The sequence below is a fragment of the Triticum dicoccoides genome, chromosome 6A, assembly GCF_002162155.2.
Source record: "Triticum dicoccoides isolate Atlit2015 ecotype Zavitan chromosome 6A, WEW_v2.0, whole genome shotgun sequence".
In the NCBI taxonomy this organism is placed as follows: domain Eukaryota; kingdom Viridiplantae; phylum Streptophyta; class Magnoliopsida; order Poales; family Poaceae; genus Triticum; species Triticum dicoccoides.
In genome coordinates this window covers 558,477,765-558,495,316 of record NC_041390.1, presented here as the reverse complement: position 1 = coordinate 558,495,316, position 17,552 = coordinate 558,477,765, and the positions used below count along the sequence as shown (strand labels likewise).

Below are 17,552 nucleotides of genomic sequence, written 5' to 3'. Positions count from 1 at the left end.
TCTACCTCCGCAGCCTTTAGCATTACGAAGAGCTCGGGAATTGTCTTATCCATCCCTTACATATTATAGTTCATCACGAAGCTCTTGTAGCTTGGTGGCAATGATTGAAGAATTCTGTCAATGACACTATCATCCGGAAGATTAACTCCTAGTTGAATCAAGTGATTGTTATACCCAGACATTTTGAGTATATGCTCACTGACAGAACTATTCTCTTCCATCTTGCAGCTGTAGAACTTATTGGAGACTTCATATCTCTCAATCCGGGCATTTGCTTGCAATATTAACTTCAACTCCTGGAACATCTCATATGCTCCATGACGTTCAAAACGTCGTTGAAGTCCCGATTCTAAGCCGTAAAGCATGGCACACTGAACTATCGAGTAGTCATCAGCTTTGCTCTGCCAGACGTTCATAACATCTGGCCTTGCTCCTGCAGCGGGTTTGGCACCTAGCGGTGCTTCTAGGACGTAATTCTTCTATGCAGCAATGAGGATAATCCTCAAGTTACGGACATTAAAATTCAACGGAACAATAGCACGGGCCATCTATCTACAACAACATAGACATGCGAAATACTATCAGGTACTAAGTTCATGATAAATTGAAGTTCAATTAGTCATATTACTTAAGAACTCCCACTTAGACAGACATCCCTCTAATCATCTAAGTGATCACATGATCCATATCAACTAAACCATGTCTGATCATCACGTGAGATGGAGTAGTTTTCAATGGTGAACATCACTATGTTGATCATATCTACTATATGATTCACGCTCGACCTTTGGGTCTCAGTGTTCCGAGGCCATATCTGCATATGCTAGGCTCGTCAACTTTAACCTGAGTATTCTGCGTGTGCAAAACTGGCTTGCACCCGTTGTATGTGAACGTAGAGCTTATCACACCCGATCATCATGTGGTGTCTCGGCACGACGAACTTTCGCAACGGTGCATACTCCGAGAGAACACTTATACCTTGAAATTTAGTGAGCGGTCATCTTATAATGCTACCGTCGATCTAAGCAAAATAAGATTCATAAAAGATAAACATCATATGCAATCAAAATAAGTGATATGATATGGTCATCATCATCTTGTGCCTTTGATCTCCATCTCCAAAGCACCGTCATGATCACCATCGTCACCGGCTTGACACCTTGATCTCCATCGAAGCATCATTGTCGTCACGCCAACTATTGCATCCATGACTATCGCTACTGCTTAGTGATAAAGTAAAGCAATTACATGGCGATTGCATTTCATACAATAAAGCGACAACCATATGGCTCCTGCCAGTTGCCGATAACTGTGTTACAAAACATGATCATCTCATACAATAAAATTTAGCATCATATCTTGACCATATCACATCACAACATGCCCTGCAAAAACAAGTTATACGTCCTCTACTTTGTTGTTGCAAGTTTTACATGGCTGCTACGGGCTGAGCAAGAACCGTTCTTACCTACGCATCAAAAACCACAAGCAGTATAGTGATTTTTGATCTTCAGAAAGAAACATGTTCATTGAATCCGATTCAACTAAAGCTGGAGAAACGGACACCCACTAGCCACCTTTGTGTGAAGCACGTCGGTAGAACCAGTCTCACGTAAGCGTATGCGTAATGTCGGTCTTGGCCGCTTCATCCAACAATGCCGCTGAATCAAGAATCAACTAGTGACGGCAAGCAATATGTATATACCCATGCCCACAACTCCTTTGTGTTCTACTCGTGCATATAACATCTACGCATAAACCTGCCTCGGATGCCATTGTTGGGGAACATAGTAATTTCAAAAAAAACTACGCACACGCAAGATCATGGTGATGCATAGCAACAAGAGGGGAGAGTGTCGTCCACGTACCCTCGTAGACCGTAAGCGGAAGCGTTATGAGAACGCGGTTGATGTAGTCGTACGTCTTCATGATCCGACCAATCCAATTATCGAACGTACGGCACCTCCGAGTTCAGCACATGTTCAGCTTGATGACCATTTCGAGACTCCTCGTCATGTCCGTGATCATATCCGGGACTCCGAACTACCTTCGGTACATCAAAACACATAAACTCATATTACCGATCGTCACCGAACTTTAAGTGTGCGGACCCTACAGGTTCGAGAACTATGTAGACATGACCGAGACATGTCTCCGGTCAATAACCAATAGCGGAACCTGGATGCTCATATTGGCTCCTAGATATTCTACGAAGATCTTTATCGGTCAAACCGCATAACGGTATACGTTGTTCCCTTTGTCATCGATATGTTACTTACCCGAGATTCGATCGTCGGTATCTCAATACCTAGTTCAATCTCGTTACCGGCAAGTCTCTTTACTCGTTCCGTAATGCTACATCCGGTAACTAACTCATTAGCTACATTGCTTGCGAGGCTTATTGTGATGTGCATTACCGAGAGGGCCCAGAGATACCTCTCCGACAATCGGAGTGACAAATCCTAATCTCGATCTATGCCAACTCAACAAGTACCATCGGAGACACCTGTAGAGCACATTTATAATCACCCAGTTACGTTGTGATGTTTGGTAGCACACAAAGTTTTCCTCCGGTACTCGGGAGTTGCATAATCTCATAGTCATAGGAACATGTATAAGTCATGAAGAAAGCAATAGAAACAAACTAAATGATCATCGTGCTAAGCTAACGGATGGGTCAAGTCAATCACATCATTCTCTAATGATGTGATCCCGTTAATCGAATGACAACTCATGTCTATCGTTAGGAAACATAACCATCATTGATTCAACGAGCTAGTCAAGTAGAGGCAAACTAGTGACACTCTATTTGTCCATGTATTCACACATGTACTAAGTTTTCGGTTGATACAATTCTAGCATGAATAATAAACATATATCATGATATAAGGAAATATAAATAACAACTTTATTATTGCCTCTAGGGCATATTTCCTTCAGTTTGGACACCAGAAAGTTTTTGGATAAGTTCGGGCATTTTCCGGAGTACCAGGGGGTTATCGGAACCCCCCGGGGGGTTAATGGGCCTTCATGGGCTTTAGTGGAGGGGCGCCCCCCCCCCAAGCCCCATCCGAATTGGAGGGGGTCGGGCCCCCTTTCCTTCTCCCTCTCTTCCCTTTCCTTCCCCTCCTAGTTGGACTAGGAAAGGGGGGAACCTACTCCTAGTAGGAATAGGATTCGCCCCCTTGGGACGCACCCCATGAGGCCGGTCGGGCCCCTCCTCCACTCCTTTATATACGGGGGAGAGGGGCACCCCATAGACACACAAGTTGATCTCTTAGCCGTGTGTCGTGCCCCCCTCCACAGTTTTCCACCTCGGTCATATTGGCGTAGTGCTTAGGCGAAGCCCTGCGTCGGTAACTTCATCATCACTGTCAACACGCTGTCGTGCTGATGAAACTCTCCCTCGGCCTCAGCTGGATCTAGAGTTCGAGGGATGTCACCGAGCTGAACGTGTGCAGATCGCGGAGGTGCCGTGCATTCGATACTTGATCGGTTGGATCGCAAAGATGTTCAACTACATCAACCGTGTTACTTCATGCTTCCGCTTTCGGTCTACGAGGGTATGTGGACACACTCTCCCCGCTCGTTGCTATGCTTCTCCTAGATAGATCTTGCATGATCGTAGGCAAATTTTTGAAATACTATGTTCCTCAATAGGTGGGCGAGGTAGCGAGAGGGACGGTGCAGGAGAGCCTGCAGCGGCGCTAACGAGCTCGGCAATGCGGTCTAGCCAATCATCGTAGAGGTCGTCGACCGGGCGGTAACGCAGGAGCTCACGTGCCATGAGCAGCGTGGCCTGCGCTTCCATGGACGCGCGATGAGCGTGGGACGATGAGCCGGCCGGAGTCAGCGACGGGGTGGCGGTGCGTCCGTCCCACCGCATGAAGGGGTGCAGCGATGAAGCCTGCTGCACGTTTCTGACCGGGCCGGTGGCAGCGTTGGTAGAGGGCGATGGAGAACGGCGCAGAGGTCTGCCAACGGGTGCCGTCTGAGCGACGCGAGCGGCAAGGGCGGCCTGGTGCTCAGCATGGGCTCGGCGAGCGTCAGCCATGGATGCGGCGGAGTAGTGGTGCGTCGATCGACAGAAGAAAGGCTTCAGCGCACCCCTACCCGGCGCGCCAAATGTCGGATTCTGGGTTCCGTCAAACCCTTGAGGTTCGAACACTGGGGTGCGCATGAAGATCTCTCTCTCTCTCCCTAGCTTGCTCGCACAATGATCTCTAGGCCTAACTCCACGAACCCAAAGAACAAGAGATACGGGGGTTTATACTAGTTCGGGCCACCGTTGTGGTGTAATACTCTACTCCAGTGTGGTGTGGTGGATTGCCTCGCAGGCTGAGGATGAACTAGTACAGGGTAAGAACAGCCTCCTGAGGAGAGGTGTTCTTGAGCTCGGTGAGCTGCTGTGTGTAAGGGACATCCGAATGATTCATCCCCAATCCGTTGCCTCCTATGGTGGTAGCTAGTCCTATTTATAGATGCCTTGGTCCTCTTCCCAAATGTTAGGCGGGAAGGGATCCCAGAACGGCCAAGTTTGAAGGGAGACAACTAATACAGGATATCCTGACAAAAGGTGGTCTTCTCCTGCCAAAGGCTCTGGTGGTGATGCAGCTATGGGCTCTGCGATGACCTCCGTCCTGCCGTCCTGCTGGTCTTGGTCTCGTTGCACCGATATGGAAACCTTTTCCTGATGCCTCGGGACTCCTCGCCTGCGCTTGCCCCTTTAGCACCAAAGAGGAAACGGGTACTCTGCGCCCGATGGCGCCCGCCTGGCCTTGGTCGTCACGGCTCATGTCACGTGAACCTCGCGAGGTGCCCCTTGCATAGATATCTCCGCTCCTCGGGAGCCAGCCTAGTGAGGCCGCCCCGGAGGAGGTCTTGGTGTCGTCCGCCTCGCGAGGCTTGGCCCCTCGCGAGGGTCTTGAGTGATTGCTACTGAAGATGGGTCGTACCAAGCCGTTGGTGGAGCCACGCCCTGGGCCGCAGGTAGGCAAGTCTGGGTACCCCCATTCCCAGGACGCCAACATATTCCCAGGCCTATTATTCACAGGCTTAATAAGCCTGGGAATAGTTTGGGCTCAAACTTAAGTTTTAGTTTGGTTTTCCTAGTGGGTTGTTTGGATTGGTTTAAACGGTCTGGAGCCGTAATGTAATCCGGTCTGGTTTGGATTTTAACAATTATTGGATTGGATTGGATTGGTTTGGACACAGACCAAGCAGTCTCAAAATCGTTTCGATCTTGTACTCTAAATCAGCTATCAGAGTCTACGAACTGCATGCAGACCAGCGTCTCTAAAAAAATACGTAAGAGACCAGCGCATACAAACCAGCGTCGTCGTTGCTACTGGAGTTCCGACCGCCGCGTTCCCCCCCCCCCTCGGCCTCATGGTCTAGCGGCAGCGCACCCCCACCCCACCCTCTCCTTCTCTTTGACCCACTTGGCAGAGGTGGCGACATTAAGCCATGTCCTTCTCTTTGACCCGTGCCTCGGTCCATTAGCTTCATGCTAACAACGCAACAGCTTGTCAATGGTTTCAAACTACGGATTTAATCCAAAAGCGTGGAACGGTTTGGATTGGTTTGGATGGGAAAGACACTTGGCTTGGTTCAGTCTAGGATCTGTACTTCAATATTTGGATTGGATTGGATTGGTTGTTGGAAGGAAAGTCGAGTGGTTTGGGCTGGTTTTAATTTGGATTTGAAACGATTCACGGGCTTAATAAGCCTGGGAATAGTTTGGGCTCAAACTTAAGTTTTAGTTTGGTTTTCCTAGTGGGTTGTTTTGGATTGGTTTAAATGGTCTGGAGCCGTAATGTAATCTGGTATGGTTTGGATTTTAACAGTTATTGGACTGGATTGGATTGGTTTGGACACAGACCAAGCAGTCTCAAAATCGTTTCGATCTTGTACTCTAAATCAGTTATCAGAGTCTACGAACTGCATACAGACCAGCGTCTCTAAAAAAAGACGTATGAGACCAGCGCATACAGACCAGCGTCGTCGTTGCTACCGGAGTTCCGGCCGCCGCATTTCCCTCCCTCGGCCTCATGGTCTAGCGGCAGCACACCCCCACCCCCACCCTCTCCTTCTCTTTGACCCACTTAGCAGAGGCGGTGACATTAAGCCATGTCCTTCTCTTTGACCCGTGCCTCTGTCCATTAGCTTCATGCTAACAACGCAGCAGCTTGTCAACGGTTTCAAACTACGGATTTAATCCAAAAACGTGGAACGGTTTAGATTGGTTTGGATGGGAAAGACACTTGGCTTGGTTCAGTCTAGATTCTGTACTTCAATATTTGGATTGGATTGGATTGGTTGGGCTGGTTTTAATTTGGATTTGAAACTATTCACAAGCTTAATTGCAGACACTTATCTAACACAAAGTCTGTCAACGTGGCATTGTGCACGTCATTGTTGCGCGTCCAGTCAATGGTTTTGGTCAACTACTAGACCAGGGTACCCACACCATGACGTGCAACAAGTTTATGATACATTCTTGATGCAAAGAAATGATATGATGCGTGCCATAGAAATGCTACAGGGCAAGTTTACTCCACGAATTTGCTTGTTCTTTGGTTTCTGTAGCCACGTTATAAAATCCCCTTAGTGATGATTAGCAATGTCTTAGTGAAAATAACGCATGTCAGCCAAAAGGTCAACCATTAATTCTGTTGCTATTGGTGAGATACCAGACAAGGGCAGAACATGTGGAAAAAGAACTGCAAACATGTTTGCTAAAAAGATGGCAAAATATGTCAATGTTCATCACATAAGCCATGCCACAAAAGGTGATTACAGATAGTCATCAAGCACTTGCGTGTTAGCATATACATTCTGGGAAATTCCGATCAATTTGAAATGGCATCAAATACATGATACATAATGCAGTGGCAGCGTAATAAAACATCAGAGATTACTTCACAAGCGGTGAAGTCAGAATGTATATGTCGATCTCATCCAACGTCGGGCGGTCGCGCAGCGTCAAGCTGTGTTCATTTGCCAGATGCAAGAGACAAATGAAATAGAGGTGTGGCGAGATTTCAGTCGTTGAAACATCTCTGTTACTGCATGGAAGATCATGCAGTACCTTCGTCAGGCACAGAGACGGTTCTATGTCATCTCTTTCCTGCAGGACCAATTACAATCAGGCTTAAGTAAATCATAAGACGGGAAGGGGAAATGGTTCTTACCAACAAAGTAAGGAAATCATAATACTAGTGAAGAATGTAAATATAATGTGTGCACATGGTGATGTTAATTGTTTACATGTAAACTTATTCTATTCCCCTGACAAAAATGTACATGTACTCAAACCTGTAAAGTAACAATGTTCTTTTAAGTCCATTTAAATGCATGAGTGCACTATGCCACTACCGGAGTAGGTATGTAGATGCATATGAATATAGGTTCATAACTCCAGTTGCCCGTGCTGCTAATGAATATAAAGTCAAGTAGGAGGGTTGATTTTAAGTACTATACTATTATTAAAACCCTTGTTTTTTGTTTAAAGGTATCAATAAAACATGGGCAACGTATTAGGTATGTAGGTGCATATGAATGTAAGTACTACATAACTCCAGTTGCCTGTGTTGCAAATGATCCTTTTTTCAAATATTCCACGTTTGGTCACAACACAAATTCTTATGTTTTCTTAAATCAAACTAAGAATATATGGCACCCAAAAAATTGTCAAACCACAACAAATTTTGTTTTCTACGTCTAAAGGTATTTCTTTTCAGTCCCTCAAAGGTTGGACACACCCAACCCATAGCAATTTGCAACATTCCAGCGATGAGCAGTAAGCTATTGCTTATTGCAGACAAATAGAATATCCTTACAAATATATAATATGTATTACTATCAAATACGAAAGCTCAGACCCAAAATGTCACCTTAGTCTAAGCAACTTGATTACCAGAAACTGTTTTGGACCAAGAAAGCCAGTAAATGGCAATAGCATGGTTGTTACTTGGTATATATTAGATTACAGTGGCCCCGTATGTAATATATCAAAATAATCCATCAAGATATGTAGCATTGCAATGAATAGGAAAAGTCATAATCATGACAAGCACTTCATCAAAAAAATTGAACAAATTATTGTGCTAAACAAGTAATTTTAAGAGGGGATGCCACAGCTAATCTACATAAAAAATGACAGTTAGACCTATATTTGATGATCGTACTTAGTAGTAACCAAAGCACGTGTATTACCAGATCAGCAGTCTTAGCAGATGTATGAATGTGATTCCAGAGCACTTCCTTTAAGGCATGAACATCGACTTGTTTCGATACCTTGTCATATTGTACATCAATCTTATTGACCTATGATTCAATCACAAAGAAAACAGGCATCAGCTCAGAACTGACCAACAGCCCAAAAGTAAATTGGTTATACCACAAAGAGTCATCAGCCTGGAACAATAAAAAACTATGTATATAACTGTTCGGGCTTAGCACTCTGCCCAAAGGCCAACAACTGTAGATTGGAGGAGCCCTCGGTAGTCGAGTATCGACTAACCCGATGTTGCACAGACATTATGTGGCATCATCAGTGTCAGAAACAGTAGTTCATAACAGGGTATAATGTGCAGAAGAGGGTCGATAGATATTGGCTGGCTTGAAAGCAAGATCAGATAATTGTAGGAAAAAATAAACCAGTGGTGATAGAAAAGACTTGGCATGGGAGGAGTCCGTAAAGAGGGATCTGAAGGACTGGAGTATCAGCAGAGAACTAGCCATGGACAGGGGTGTGTGGAAGCATGCTATCCATGTGCCAGAACCATGAGTTGGTTGCGAGATCTTATGGATTTCACCTCTAGCCTACCCCGACTTGTTTGGGACTAAAGGCTTTGTTGGTGGTGGTGGTGGTGGTGGTGGTGATAGGGAAAACTCTTTATGAGGAAAAGGTCAAAAGGACAATTATATTTCCTTGCATTCTACTAAATTACAAAGCATGCCCATGGACAGACTGAACTAGCCACTTAAGACTCAAACTTTATCCTGACAATCCATTTTAACCCAAATTCTTATGATAACATACTACCCAAACCAAAATACTAGCAATAGCATTGCAAAGGTACATGCCAGTACAATTAGGGCGGCTAAGAGTCAATCCTAGCTCGAGCCGAGTGCTAAGTTGTCGCTGTATCAGACATTTGATATTTCTTTTATTGTTTGATTTGTTTTGGGCTGTAATTGTTATACTGATGAACTCAGTGCGGTGTTTGTATGGTTGGGTGCCGGCTGTTTGGGGCTTTATATAAGCCTTTCGTGTAAAAACATCTAAGATTGTGCTTAGATCCTTTGAGAGACTTGAGAGCACTGAGGATTTTAGGTGCAATCAGCGCTTCAGCGCACCACACCTTTAGTTCAACATTCAAAAAGTTAAGGAAAACATCTATTTTTTTCCTACATGCATCTTCCATGAAATGAAAAAGTAGATCCAGATTCAATCCTCATACTGCGGAACAATAAAGAAAAGAATTGACTATGCATAGTACTCTCTCCTTATGATTATCTATGGCGCGTAAGCTTTTGGCAGAAAAATTAGCATACGGATGGTCGTTGCTGATCCTCAAATAATTCATAGTACTCCCTCCTGTAACAAACATGGTTGTCCGATCCATGAAAATAGCAAACAGGGTGACTCTAGAGGAGAAATTGCGCGGGAAGAGCTAGGCGAGGTGGGCTCTGTCTAACCGCAACATAGAGTTCCAAATCTGGCTTTACTGTACGGGAGAGAATACCGTGTGTTGGGAGCCAGAAGGTAGAGTTCCAAATCTGCCTTGCATTTTCAGATTTTTTAGAGAAGTTTATCTACCTAAGATTTTGGGAAGGGGGGAGTACTAGATAGCACCAGAACATTGTTTCATTTCAGATTTGGAAATATTCACTGCTGAATTTGTCCCTTTTGATCTTTGATGTGTGGGTAAAATTTTGACATGAAATTGTATGGCATGTTTACATGCATGTCGTCTGAATGTTGTCAAGTCATTTCAGAGGTTTGCATACCATTATATGGTAAACTATAGAACTTGGTGCACAAGTCCACATAAGCGCCATAGTGCATACAACCCACTGCCTGACTTGGATCCTCAAACAATTCAAGTGAAATATGGAAATGGTATCTTGTAGCCATGGAGCAAATTTCCAACTGCTTATTTCAATATTGTTTGCTATACATGTCTTGACCTTGGATCAGTATATTACTGTAAACTTGTAACATAATATGGCAAAGACAATCATGAGCATTAAATACAGCCGGTGATAGTAATTTCTCGGTGGAGATTAAACCACTGTTTGACATTTAAGCCTGCAATATTGTTCATTTGATGATTTTTCTGGCCACTGACATTCAGATGGACATAGAAAGATAAACATACAGGAGAACGTCCAAATATAAGTACATAGAGATGAATGTCTTGAAAGCAGAAGGGGCAGAGGATGCACCTGTCTTGGTTTGGCAATAAGATTTACTGGCTCTTCCACATCGCTAGCCGCATCCCCTTCATCAACATGATCATTGCCCAGGTTATCATCATCCCAAGGTCTGGATGGCATAAAGTCATCGCTGTTGTCCCTTGAATCATCTATAAGGAGGTCAAAGGCACCATGGACCATTGTACCAGATAAATGATGTCAGAAAAAATAACAAAATCACATCAACAGAAATATAGGCAAATAGTACTCATGAAGGCATAACCTAGTATGAGCTGCAGGTTTTGTTTCACATTGTGGAGGATTCTGATAAATGGGATCATCTAGCCAGATTTTATCAAAATTATCATTTTCTTGACAATTTTTTTTACTTTTGAGGCTATTTTTCTGCAGCAGATTATAAAATAATTTCCTGGAAACAGGCTCTTCCAGAAATGCAGGGAAAGGCTGCATACAAAAGACAAAGTGGTCGGACCCTTCCCCGGACCCTGCGCAAGCGGGAGATACGTGCACCAGGATCTACCATTTTTTTAGATTACAAAAATCAACTGTAAGCTGAGACATACTGCTAACAGAATGCTACCTAACATCAATGTTCATAACAGATTAAATCTTTCCCGGATTGTGTAAATAGAGCAATAAAGTCTTCAATCAAAACCAGCAAGTCCAGAAAGAAGTACAATAATGCAATGTGAATATATGATACACGAGGAACAACAATTTTAACTTGTAAAGACACATATAGTATAAATAGAAAGAAAAAAAAGTAAACCTATTGTTTTCAAACTTCAATTTTTTGCAGGTCCAGAAAGAAGTACAGTAAAGTCTTAAGCAGGAAGAGAAAATCTTCAATTCAAATACAGAATGCGAGAATGTAACAAAACTTACCAAGTGGTTTTCTTCTTCTTCGAGCCAGACACTGCAAAAAAAAGACGCACAGTTATTACAGCCGATCCTAGGCCCATATCAAGAATAACTTTCATGAAAGTAAGCATTACCAAAATATCTGGAAGAAGAAATAATTTAACAAGGCTTTCAGGTTGGTAATGACAATCCTCTGGAAGTTTATTGTTGCAGCTACCCTTATTTGCAGGCAGCAACAATGATTTTGGGTTCTTGGGAGGTGCAAAAACATTTGCCTTCTCATGTTCCAATGCTTTGGTGAAATCAATATCAGGCTCGTCTTTGCCTTTCTTCTTCTTTGCCTTTTTTGCTACTTCCAAATCACCAGAAGAAGTTTGGGCAGGCTCCAGATCTAGACAATGGTAAACTCAGTATTAAATAAGCTAGTTTGAAATGGAACCAAAATAGGACTAGCCAGGGTTTACCTCTAACTTTTCGATATTTCCAATGCTCAGGTCCAGCCCAAGCATTTGTTTTGGAAGAGAATCCCGCACCAAGTGACAACAAATCTGCAATTTTCTCGAGCCTTTCATCTACATCAGGACCGTCTGGACCCTGGAAACTGTACTCATAGTCATCGGTTTCCTGTATACCAATACACAGTCAAGACAACAAATTTGTAGAATCAGGTTTGGAACTTTGAACTTGTAACAAACTATAACTGTTCTTTTGTACTACCTTGGATGTGGGTATTGTTCTAATAGAAGAGAAATAGCAATACTCAGTTGTAGGCAGCAGATTATAACAACAAAAGAAATGCTTGAGGTACAAGATACAAAATGTAAATCAATAGTTCTACCGTATGACTAATTGACTTTTCCTCATATGCCTTCATATACTCCCACGTTTCAAAAGATATCGTTTGGGAGTTGGACACAAGAGTTAAGAGTGTGAGTGAGATGTCCATGTTACCCTTCAGTTATTTTCATGCCCTTATCTTTTTTATCACCAAGGAATTAAATTGCCTCTTTTTCCTCCTAAAAGCAAGGCACAGAAGCACAAGAAGTCAAGAAGGGTTAATTAACTCTTTTCTTGATGGCATTGATGAAGCAATAAACTGGAACACGGTCACTAAAGCTGCGTTGGAAGTTTAGAAAGACCAGTATTTTGAGGAAAGTTCGAGAGGCTAAGAGGATTTCTATTGTGGAATGGAGGGAGTGCATGGATAAGTACATAATGCACAAGTAAACAACAGATAGTTCCCTAACCAGGTAGTAACTATTTTTCTGAAGGACCATGTCTCAATTTTGTCTAGTTTACAAGTACCTCTTCATAATTTGTTGAGTTGAAACTCATTGGGTTGCAGTTTTCATCATATGCACTGTCCTGATCATCACAACCACCAAAATCCCAAGTTCCACAATCAGGTGGCATGCTGTCATCATTACTGTCAACCACCTGATCTTCCATCACCAGCATTTGCCCGGGAGATGCATCATGTGAGGGCCTTTTATTTTCTTCATCAAACTGAGCCACGATATCCCTCAAGGTAGGAGAGATGTCATTGGGTAGAGGCATGTGAACTATCATTTGCTCAATTTGTTCTGTCAAAGAGTAGTAGCAACTCACTGAAATCCAATTGGAAGCAACATGTAAAGAGCATACACAGCAGAGCGACAAACTGATATTACCTTTAGCAAATGAAAGATCAATCACCTCAGCCTTCTCAGGATCAGATAAGATGCATTTGTCTGGCGCTTCAAACGAATCAAAAAGCACACGACAACTGCCATATACTCCAAGATTATACAATAAGAGCCCCTTTGCTCCACCTTCATCAAACTGAGCAGTGGTCTGATGGTATAGAGGATCCACCGTGAAGGCAGCTATAATTGCAAATAAAATGACCTTGTAGTTTCAGCCCCATTATAGAATTAATAAATTCCACAGAAGCACAATGAGAAAAGGCTTGAAACATACCATCAAACTTCTTAACATTAAGAGCCTCAAACGAGGACTCCAGCGTCGAAGCAGGTGAAATCTGCATAGCCGAAACAGCATTGTCAAGATAAAGAACAAGTGAAGTGCAGGTAGTGAAAAGTCGTGTTAAAGAAATGTACCCTCCTATCAACATCTTTTTTGTTGACGCCTTCTTCTTGTGCAGGCTCTGCATCACCTTCTCCCAAATCTTGTTACAATTTCCAAATCAAAACACTGTAAGAAGTTGTGTAGCTTATATTTTTCTATGGTTATTAAACTTGCAACTATGAACACATAGCTAAGTTTATGACAATAGTAAACAGATAGGGAATTCACAACAATAGTCATATAACAATATAAACAAAAAAGATGTACCAAACCAAACCTACGTCATTCTCAGAAGGTTGATGCCTCATGCAAAGTGCACACTCATGTAAACCAGCATAACATGGTATGTAGCACTGAGTGGTTTCCCAAAGAAATGGTAATATTACACTGTGATTATTACCTTAACAAAAAGGTGCTAAGGTCGTCCTGATATGGTGATATTTTTAAATTAAAAACCTAAAAGATGTTCTTATTTTCCTTTGCATCAGCTTAGAAACTGATCTTATCAGTAAACCACAAACGGACGTCATGTATGACAGCTTACTTCAGAGTTTAGCTTGCAGAGTTGGTTTCCAGCATTATAAGAGTATTTGCAATTTATACCAAGCCGTTTAAACAAGACAAATAAATTCAAATTGGTGCACAATTAGAAGATACTAACAACGTAAGTGGATACATACCAGCCTCTTCCCCCCTTCCTGCGCGGTTGATCCCACCGAGCACCTTGTACGCCTCAGAGTGCACCGAATCCACACGCAGAGAATAGATCTTGACGCCAGCCTCTAGCGTGCAGCTAGCCTGGTCGCAAAACCATAATTTGTTTCCTCAATCTTATTATTTCATAAGAAAAAGAAACACAAAGCTGTTTCCAGATTGAAAAATAAGAAAGGAAACGGAAGATCATATCACGCGCACTTTCTGGAAGTTGGTCTCGTCGTCCTCCTCCTCCCCGGCAAGGATGATCTCGCTGAGGTGGTCGATGAGCCCCAGCTCCCACGTATTCTTCTGGTTGATTTTCTGCCAGATTTCCACAGACAGGGAAGAAAAAAAAAACAATCTTGGTGAGATCCAGGAGCGATGTAGGGTTCTGACGGTGGGTGAGGCACGTACGTTCTCCGAGGCGAGCTTGATGCAGTTGTGGAATAGGTCCATGACCTCGTCCCGGTTGAGGAGGTCGGGATGCGGGGTCTTGGGCGCGAGAGATGCGGCGAGGGAGCGTCGACGGACGGAGGCCGCGCGGGCCATGGCGCGAGCGCGGGCGCGCTCGAGCTGGTCGTCGTTGGAGCCGAGCGGGAACGCAGGCGGCGGCGACTGCAGCAGCAGCCTCGAGCCGGCCGCCATCCCACGGGCGGGAGGCGGAGTCGGCGCCCGCGGGGGGGCGGCAGCGGAGGCGTCCTCGGCGGGCGGCATCTCGTGGGGAAGGAAGGACGGCGGCGAGGGAAAGGGGATCGGGTTCGGGGGATCTGCGGGGGTTACTTTTCTACACTCCGCTTGGGGTGTTTTGGAGGAGTCTGGTGTCGTTCGGGCTCCGTCCCGGGGGTGGTGTTCAAATTTTCGGGAGCCGCTAGAAGCGGCAATCGGCGACTCGCGAATCCAACGGGCTGTTTTTTTTTTCTCTCTCTCTCTCTTCGTTCCAATGGGCTGCTTATTTTTTTAGCATGGAAAATTAGGCGAAAATTTTCAACCCGATAAGACCGTTAAAATTCATGGTTTTTCTTTTTATTAAACATAAAATTCATGGTATTCTGAGATCACCGGATGCTGCAATCCATTTCTTTGTCGGGTGCTACAACCCATCTGACCTTATAAACAACATATTTTCAGCTCAAATACATAATGAGTACTCCCTTTCAACCCAAAAAAATGTCGCGAGTCATTTTTACAAATAACATGTTTTCCTCGGATATATTTCAGGAAGAATTCGACCTAGGCAAGTAGATGGATGAAGATGTGGACTCCTCAAGCTACTAAGGAACAATGTTGGCAAAGCTCCAAGACTCTACATTTTTTGTTGAGTGATCAAAAATCGTAATGAGTTCATAGGAAAGTCAATACTATTAAAAGGGGATGAGGTTTTGATCATGAGTCATTTTCTCAAGTGCTTAGGGATATTGCTCTAAAAAACGCTCAGCCAGACCCTCACATTCCTATTTGTCTAGAATCCTAAAGTCAATCTCGATCCCACAGATACACATATTCCCGGACCCACGGAGATACACTTGAGAAAGCCACTGCCTGAACCCTAACGACTCGGTCTCACCGAGATGACATTCGGTCCCACTAAAGTGTGCATGCCAACCTTCTGTAACCAACCAACTTCATCTCAGAATTTCGGAGTGCAGTCGATCGGTGTCACCGAAGCATGGAAAGTGCTTAGTTCATCACTCATCGGTCTCTCCGAGTGGTTTCGTTCGGTCTCACCGAAAAGCCTAAAGTTCGAATCTTTTGCACTGGTCGGTCTCACCGAGTGGTTTCACTCAGTCCCACCGAGTTGTGCATAAATGTGTGTGACGGTTTTTTTGATGATGGTTATATATAGCCCACCCACACCACCTACTCTCAGAGAGAGCAACCAGGACGAAACTACCACTTCCTGTATCCATTTTCTGAGAGAGAACCACCTACACTTGTGTTGAAATCAAGGGGATTTCACTCCAACCATTGATCCTTGATTTCTAGCCCCCTCAAGTTGCTTTACACTTCGATCCTTCTCCTAATACCATGCCAAATCTGCGAGAGAGTGATTGAGTGCAAGGAGTTCCTCATCAACAAAAACATATATTGCCTTTTGAAGAGTGGTGTCTCCTACATTGGTTAGGTGTCACTTGGGAGCCTAAAAATATTGTGGAGTTGAACCAAGGAGTTTGTAAGGGCACATTATCCTTATGGAAGTTGAACCAAGGAGTGGTAACCGACACGTGGGATCCACCGTAACGGATCACTATTAAGCTATCGAGTGCGGGTTTGGATTTTGGATCCGACAATCCATTAACAGCCGAAACCAATGGCGATTTTTCATGTGTCAAATTCTCATTCACCAAGGGAACCACGTGTCGGCTCGGCGTTGCGAGAGATGTCCTGCATACACAGGACGGGAGGCGCCAATGAAACATCGACACGTGGAACGGCCCAGCAGTGGCCCATTTAGGTTAAAAGGCCAGGCCAATAACGACCTTCTTGCACATGGCCCATTTACAACCATACCCCATAAGAAGGGTATCAATTCAGCCCATCACCAGCCCGTTGTCCATTCGACATCATTGCGGCCCATCGCCACTTCCCTCCCGTTAATAGTTCGCTCTGTATATGCGACCAATTATGGCCCAGTGTGTTCTCAGCTTGTTAATGACCCATCCTAGAATTGGGTTGTTTTCTGTCATGTCTATTTTTCGGCCTTTTAGCGGCCCGTTAAAGAGTTGGGCCTTTTCCTAGCCTGTTGATGTAGGATGGAACCCTAATTGAAGATCTTTTCACACTTGGAGGGGGGGGAGGAAGCAAATCAAAGAGGAACATAAGAAGAACTCTCATATAGACAAGATCCGATGACACATATGCTAAATCATACACATAGAGGGATACAAAGGTCCAAATCAAACACAAGAAGGTAACAAGGTGACGGTGTCCTGGACTAGGGGGTCCGAGCCCAGCCGAACTAATGTATGGGCCGGACTATTGGCCCATTAAGGAAGGAAGACTGTAGAGTGTAATGATAACCCACAAGTATAGGGGATCGCAACAGTTTTCGAGGGTAGAGTATTCAACCCAAATTTATTGATTCGACACAAGGGGAGCCAAAAAATATTCTCAAGTATTAGCAGCTGAGTTGTCAATTCAATCACACCTGGAAACTTAATATCTGCAGCAAAGTATTTAGTAGCAAAGTAATATGATAGTAGTGGTAACGGTAGCAAAAGGTAATGATAACAAAAGTAATGTTTTTGGTATTTTGTAGTGATTGTAACAATAGCAACGGAAAAGTAAATAAGCGAAGAACAATATATGGAAAGCTCGTAGGCAATGGATCGGTGATAGAGAATTATGTCGGATGTGGTTCATCATGTAACAGTCATAACCTAGGGTGACACGGAACTAGCTCCAATTCATCAATGTAATGTAGGCATGTATTTCGAATATAGTCATACGTGCTTATGGAAAAGAATTTGCATGACATCTTTTGT

The 17,552-nt window shown here is 43.9% G+C and overlaps 1 protein-coding gene across 1 annotated transcript; it reads right to left on the bottom strand.

The window, feature by feature from the left end:
- Positions 1-6,746: 6,746 nt before the first annotated feature.
- Positions 6,747-14,824, bottom strand: LOC119317901 (condensin complex subunit 2-like). Its single transcript, XM_037592400.1, has 13 exons — positions 14,485-14,824; positions 14,290-14,391; positions 14,055-14,172; positions 13,407-13,474; positions 13,267-13,327; positions 12,978-13,172; positions 12,613-12,890; positions 11,772-11,931; positions 11,442-11,698; positions 11,332-11,362; positions 10,456-10,595; positions 8,218-8,328; positions 6,747-7,129 (listed from the first exon to the last, which is right to left on the bottom strand). Exons 1-13 carry the CDS (start codon positions 14,782-14,784, stop codon positions 6,917-6,919), a joined length of 2,034 nt encoding a protein of 677 aa, XP_037448297.1. The 5' UTR covers positions 14,785-14,824; the 3' UTR covers positions 6,747-6,916.
- Positions 14,825-17,552: the final 2,728 nt, after the last annotated feature.

Bases quoted from the DNA above. Each gene is read 5' to 3' on its own strand.
- LOC119317901 (XM_037592400.1), bottom strand. From the start codon at position 14,784: ATGCCGCCCGCCGAGGACGCCTCCGCTGCCGCCCCCCCGCGGGCGCCG. The intron at 14,392-14,484 runs GTACGTGCCTCA...GAAATCTGGCAG, and splicing joins TCAAGCTCGCCTCGGAGAAC to AAAATCAACCAGAAGAATAC. The intron at 13,173-13,266 runs GTATGTTTCAAG...TTGCAATTATAG, and splicing joins TAATGTTAAGAAGTTTGATG to CTGCCTTCACGGTGGATCCT.